This window comes from Hyposmocoma kahamanoa, unplaced genomic scaffold, assembly GCF_003589595.1.
Source record: "Hyposmocoma kahamanoa isolate Upper Pololo Valley unplaced genomic scaffold, ASM358959v1 87526, whole genome shotgun sequence".
NCBI lineage: Eukaryota > Metazoa > Arthropoda > Insecta > Lepidoptera > Cosmopterigidae > Hyposmocoma > Hyposmocoma kahamanoa.
In genome coordinates, this window is record NW_020654451.1 from 1 (window position 1) to 7,381 (window position 7,381).

Below are 7,381 nucleotides of genomic sequence, written 5' to 3' on the forward strand. Positions count from 1 at the left end.
AAAACACAATAACCTTTGCAAGAAGGAAGGTTAGCATATCGAATTACGATACTTTGGAATCTATTGAAATATCAAAAAGGACATAGTCACGCTTTCGTTGTCGTTGCATCGCTTTTGCCTTAAATTACGGCTTTATTCATACAGAACATGCATATTATGATCTGCAGAACATTCGTTATGGACTATAGTCAAAACGCCTCAGAAAACGTTGAATCTAATCAACATTTTTGAAGGTAACTTGCACTGCACTAACACTTTACGTCGCATTATCTTTCAATCAAATCGATCGTCTTGTGTTATTGTCACGAGTGACAGGTAGTGGATTCCACAATTCACAAATTTACTTGTCTGTTTCAAGTGTTCACTGTCTGTAAAATCCACGGTACGAATTTGGATATCCTGGTGCATACCCCGGGTAAGTTTGCCTCGCCGCATCCGATACCCCAGCTTATTATGCCCGCTAGGAAGTACCTTGAGTCTTTGCCTTTGACCTGCATAGAAAAAAGAAACGTTAATAAATGTACAGCAAAAAATAAAATGTTCTATACAACTATTATCAACCAGTTATGTCTAATATTAATTTAAACCACACTATGTTTCACTATAGTTACAAAATTTATTAATTAAATACATTATTTTTGAAATTTTCCAACGAACATTCCAATTACGTTACCGATGTTTTACAAATTGTTATTAAATGTTATTTTATTTTGACATTATTATTAAATAATTAAAATAAATTTATTAGTAGTTTTAATGGCAATTAGTATTAATTAATACATATTAATTAGTACTGCAGTTTTATGTCTGCTTGGGATTTTTCATCGGAGGAAACAGTGTAAAGGGTCAAAAACGTTGATTTGTTTGGAAAAAAAATTATAAACGCGATTTAGATCCGATAAAATAGTTTCATTTCCTATGTGTAACAATCGCAAAAACCTAAGAACTGGATAGTATAATAATAGTCTACTAAGTAGTACAAAAGCTTATCAAAGCAAATAAATAAATATCGATAGATATCTCTAATGAACACTACGGCAACTTTATTTTGTCATCTTCTGTTATTTTTGTAAACAGCCTACATATTTATTTACTAATATTATACTCCCCGAATTTTGTGAAAAAAAGATAAAGAAACAAAAACAAAATAACCGCAATTGGTTTAGTATTCATTGGATGCAACGAGATATTAGTAAATAGGAGACTGCAACTCAAATAAAGTACAATACAATACAGAACAAGCGTAAAATATTATTTATGTTAACAAGTTATTAAAATTAACTTTAAGTAACAGACTCAAAATTATCCATATTAATAATGTAACATTGTTTTGCGGCAGTGAATTGCTTATGGAATTAATACTCTTCGTCCCTTTCAAATGGGTTAAATGACGAAGTTTGTAAATTATAATCTCAGTATAGAGTACTAAAAAAAACCGACCTCAAAAGTACGTGGAATTACGTCTATTTGCCAAATTTTATTGAAATATCCCCTAGTTCGCCACTATACGGGACTTGACACAGGAGATAATAAAAATCGGTTCTCACTACTCAAAGTACATTGAGAGATAAAAACGCCTTGAATTGAAGAATAGCAAAACCAACCATTAAAATAATTGCTCCTTAAGTAAAATTTAGGCGCTATTTATAAAAATGAATGTTCATGCATGATCAGAGGTGGATGATTTTCTTCAAAATAAAATGAGACCACTATGGAGGTACCCTCTTTCCAACAAAAAAAGAATCATGAAAATCGATTCACAAATACTGGAGTTATAGCGTAACATACGTACAAAAAAAGCTTCAGTCGAATTGAGAACCTCCTCCTTTTTTGAAGTCGGTTAAAAAGACATAATTTATTAAATGAACAATTTAGCCATACGCTTTACAATTTATTTCATTTTCTCCCAATTTATTTTGATTTGTGAATAATACTAAATGGATATAATACCACTTATCTTATATCAAACATATATAATATAAATATAAATAAATAAATATACATAATTTCCGATTCAAAGCTTTTGTAAAAATGGGCTAATAAAGGAAATAATGTGATTTATTTTTCTGCTTACTAAACTTCTTATTGATCAAAATTAACGAGCATTCTTGATTTGCGACATTATAAACTTGGAATTTGAATACGAAGGATTGGACAATGGATAAGCAACACGCAGGTTTAGATTTATAAAACGATCTTTACCTTCAACTAAGCAAAGTTTTTCATATTTACAAAACGAACTTTTGCTCAAGTTTAAGGCGAGGTATTTAAACTAGATGTTAGGATGTGAGGGAGCTTCCCGCAGCAATCTACGCGCTGCAAATTAATTTGAATAAAATAAGAACAGGCGGAGACAATTTGACACAGAACTGACGTTGACAAGCGCCCGATGGCGACTGATGGGGAACTGGTGGCGCGGTGTGTCTATACACAATTGGGCAATTTTCAAATTTTAGGATAAATGTGAATTCAAAGGGCTTCAGCTGAAAGTAAAATTTTAGCAGGTTCTCTATAGTACTCAAAAAGAAATATCTTTGTATAAATGTTTAATAAATGGATTTTAAATAATCAGATAAAGTACATCCTATCGTGTAACAGATTAGCACATTCTTTAGCAAATATCCTTGGGTGTATCGTGTATTTTGTTGTAATTGTGTGATATCTAAAAGTAAATACCTAAACCATTTGTTCTGCCAAACCAGATTTCCAGCTTCTCCTCCTGTGACTCGCCTTAAGCAAGAAATTATGAATAATATCAAAGTTGAATAAAATTTCTTGCTTATACAAAGTTCGGTTTCAAAATACAAAAAACTTGCTTGCTCGCCATTTTTATGTAGTCGAAGCTCGTTTTACAAAGCTCAGCTCAAATATTGTTCAATATATTTCTCGTGACATGTGAACATTTGGTTATAATTATTTAGGAGCTCGATAAGCAGTTAAGGAGTCTCTTGTATTCCATTACCTGTAAAGGTCCACCAGAGTCACCCTGGCAAGAATCATGGCCGCCCTTCTCATGGCCAGCGCAGAGGAAGATGTCAGGGATGAACTCGTGTCTTCCAGCTCTCAGAAACATTGACTTACAGCGATCATTCGACACTATTGGGACTTGTACCTGAAACATTTAAACAGAGTCTTTAGCAGACTGTTCTGAGAAAACAAGGGCTTCGAAGAATTAAAATAGATTCTCTCTAGCCATATGTTATTTTTAAGATCAAGTTTAAAAAGTAGACTTTTTGTGTGTGAAAAACTACATTATAATGCAAAATGGATACACCTACAACTTCTAATACTTTATCGAGTACTTAGGTTTTCGCGATTGTTACACAATGGAAATGAAACTATTTTCCGGATTTCAATCGCGTATATTTGTTTTTTCAAACAAATCGACATTTCGGGCCCTTTACAGGTGCCATGGACACGGTCGACCATTTAAATCCGGAAAAATAGTTTCATTTTCAAAGACTTTCTTCTTAATAAAGCTATTTTCATTCCAATATATTGTAGTGAGAATGAAGTGTTAGGTAATTATTAAATATTGGGTACTGTGTCCGATCAGTTACATCCGTGAAGCCTGCTAAAGGCTATAGAGGCGACAGCTCACTGATCCAAAGAAATTTAACACAGATTTGTTATTTTATTGGTTTCGTCTTTGACTGCACAAGAGGAAGAAGAAAAAGAATGTATCTTACCTCCTGCAAGACGGATGGCAGCACACCTCCTTCTGACAACCTTCCCCATCCAGTCACCGTCGCGTTTTCTCCCACCAGCAAATCATCAGTAGCTGGCAGACAAATCGGCGATATGTGTGGAGCAAACTGAACTGGAGATTCCAACTTCACCAATGCAAGGTCATACTCGTAAGTGAAGAAATTGTATTTAGGATGAACAGCCTTTCTTGCAACGCCGCGTTCTACAAACGGGTATTGCTCAGAGACCGATGAGAAGTCATACTCTCCGACGCGTATTCTTATCTGAGACGTGAGGAGGCTGTAACACGTAATTTCGAGAAATTGTAAGATGATAGTGAACTAACTCAGGAAGTTGGTTGATTGCAATCTTTCTAATTATAGTTACCTTTTCAGACGATTACATTTTTCAAGTTTGTCATTTCGCAGCGTAATGTAATTCAGATTACCTTTAAAGTAGTCATTATTCTACTACAGATGGTTTACCAAATCTAAAAAGCTTATAAAATAACCACTATAACGTAATAGGTGTAGCAGACCTCGTAACATGAGAAATGCCTCCGCAGAAGACTATGCTTATACTTACTCATCCACACAATGTCCAGCAGTAGCGATCCAGCCCTCATTAATGATAGCACCTCCACACCGATGGGTGGACGAAAAACCGAAGAACGATGTACGTCTGACGGAGACCTGCCACGGCCACCGACCGAAACTGGAGTCTTTGCCGCCCATGATGCGGGTTTCTGGTCTTGGCCACATTGCTGTGACCCCGCATTCTGGAATTTCAGTGGGAAACTTTTTAATATTCCCTAAATATATTACAGTTGTATATATAATTTTATGAAACTTCGTGAATTTTGGTGAAATAGTTCCTTCATTATTGCTGCATCAGGTTTCGGAAGCTAATAATTGCTTATAGCAGATACATGAAGATGTTTTAGAATTATTAGTAACTATTCATTACTCACCAACACTATTAGTAGCCGCAGTTGTAGCAATCGGCGTCGGCGTCACCTCATCTGTCTTGTTGATCATATTCAACGCCGGATCTTTCGGCTTCAAGTAGTTCTTGTGCGGTTTACTTGTCGTTGTTGTGAATTTCTTCGTCGGCTTCGGTTTACCAACTGGCTTTTCCCAATTTGGACGAGGTTTTGTTATGAAGGTGGGCTCAGTTGTCGCCTGCCAGTGAATTGTGTTCAGGTTGCTTGGTCGGGACATGAATTGAGCTGAAATTTATGAAAAATCCAATTAGGTATCTTGGGCGTAATCGAGCTTATTCTTACAAAAAAGTTAATTGACTATGTACAACTATTTCTGTCTATTATTTTTTTTATTTTATTTTTGTGATCTGTATATTGTTAGTGAATCTTTATATTGTCTTATTTAAGATTTACACTAGTTTCAATGGGACCACACTTATATCTAATATATTGTTGAAAATACTACACGTACATACTTATTTAGTTACCGCTAAACCTTCTGATAAATTAAAGCCATAGTAAAGGGAATTACTTACATTTGAAATTCCTAAGGACATACTTAATGAGAATGGCTCATAAACTTATTATGGACAATGAATTTGTAAGAGGACAAGATTGCATGGGATGGATTTGGGAAATATCAAGTTTCTTAATATTTTTGTTCAATAAACATGTTGAAAATTATGACATTTAAGGTCGTATTCTAGAACTCTACTCAATGCTCAAGTCAGGATTGCACTGGAAACACAAGCACTGAAAATACGACCCTAATGGCAGGGACTTCAGTATGATTTCGAGTGCTTTTTAAACCATACTCAAATCCTGACTTGAGCATTAAGTACATAGAGTTCTAGAATACGACCCTAAATTTAAATTATCTACAAATTAGGTAGTTAAAAACACTAAGACTCGTAGATTGATAGGGACAAATCAGGTAGTTAAAAATACTAAGACTCGTAGATTGATAGATAGCCCTTTACAAAGGCAAATTGATCAGTTAGTTTAAATAAAATACAGCGCCATCTATACCAAAACGATTGAAACGCTCTCACCTGAAGAAATGCTGTTGTCTGCGTGTTGTTCAGAAATGGCCATAGGTCGCGCACCTGCCATTATGCTAAGACTAGACGAAATCTTATTGTGGGGACTAGTTTCCACTTCACCACTCGGCCTATTTACATTTTGGTACTTATTTACACTGTTATAAGTTATTTTATTAACTATATCACTATTTTGTTCGCTACTTGAATCTAAATTTCCTAAGGAAGGTAAGTTTATTTCTGGCGGTCGGTAACCGTAAGGCGCGCCATCTATTGGTTTTGTCATGAACGACGGCCTCTGGGTTTGCATGCTCGGCCTTGCGATAGTTTGTGTTGAAGTATCTTGCACGTGATGCGTTATGCTGTGTCCCCCGCTGGATGGCGCTGAGTACGGTCGGTCTGTTACAGTGACCGAACTTTGAGGTTCTGAAAGAAAAATAATGTAAAAGTTCGTTATTTAATTGGAACAGCTCATATGAGAATGCCACAATAATAATAGGACACGAAACTAAAAATTGGTACTTAAAATAGTGCAATAGGACATATTGCTTCATGAAGCCATATTTCTTTTTAAAGTAAGTTAGTAATACTGCATTAAACTACTTTTAAAAAGATTCTTGCCTCATTTGGAAATCGAACCAACCAAATATGGAAAAAAAAACATTCTGTACTTTTGTACTTAATGTCAATCGAAAAGGTCAATATTATAAGCATTAATTCCTTGTAAGTAACTTAGTATCATAGAATATTGAGAATAAAAAGCATCATAATTGATGAGACATAATTAAGTTGAGAAGTCCCATGTGTCTGTAATTTCACCCTTGCCCTTCAAAACTGGAACACAATAGGTAATCTTCACATTACAGCTTGACCTTCGAATAGGGACGGAAGCAACGTGTCAAAAGTCTTTGAATCGGGTATTACTTACTTTGAAAATGAAGCAAAAAACCTATCTGCAAAATATAAAGCACTTTCCACCGACTTCAAAAAAAGAAGGAGTCTGTACTGAGATTATAATTTACAAATTTCGTCATTTAACCCATTTGAAAGGGACGAAGAGTATTCATTCCATAAGAAATTCACTGCCACAAAACAATATTACATTATTAATATGAATAATTTTGAGTCTGTTACTTAAAGTTAATTTTAATAACTTCTTAACATAACCTGGGAATAATATTTTACGCTTGTTCTGTATTGTACAACTTACGCGGAGGTATCGATGTAGATCAGCGTATGCCTTGTTCTCGACGTCTTATAGTAGTATATACATAGATACAAGTTGATAAAGTTACGACTAACCATCGACATAAAGTGGTTTTTCTGGTAGCAGACAGCAAGAGCCGAACATGAAACCGTCGACGCATACACCTGCATGCTTGCCTCCTGCTCGGTTGCACTCCTGCACCCACATGCATGAGCCTCGCGCGCCTCCCGCTATGCAAGTCTTGCGCGACATTTGGTAACCTGTTGAAGAAATTACATAATTTTTTAGAGAAAAACCTTCAAATTTATTATAACATTACCTTCTAAACAAAAAAAAATTAAAGAAACGATGCGAAAGTAAAAAGAATGTACATAATTCGTCTCAGGTATTATAGAAGCTGACATAGTGTACAAAATAAGTATAGTTTCACTATGTCCGGCCATACATTAGGCGCATACAAATATT

At 35.0% G+C, this 7,381-nt stretch overlaps 1 protein-coding gene across 1 annotated transcript; it reads right to left on the reverse strand.

Moving 5' to 3' along the window:
• Positions 1-6: 6 nt before the first annotated feature.
• Positions 7-7,176, reverse strand: LOC113235556 (serine proteinase stubble). Its single transcript, XM_026471288.1, has 7 exons — positions 7,012-7,176; positions 5,722-6,135; positions 4,658-4,915; positions 4,273-4,465; positions 3,690-3,987; positions 2,963-3,112; positions 7-491 (listed from the first exon to the last, which is right to left on the reverse strand). The coding sequence occupies exons 1-7, from the start codon at positions 7,166-7,168 to the stop codon at positions 354-356; spliced, it is 1,608 nt and encodes a 535-aa protein (XP_026327073.1). The 5' UTR covers positions 7,169-7,176; the 3' UTR covers positions 7-353.
• Between the last annotated feature and the right edge of the window lie 205 nt (positions 7,177-7,381).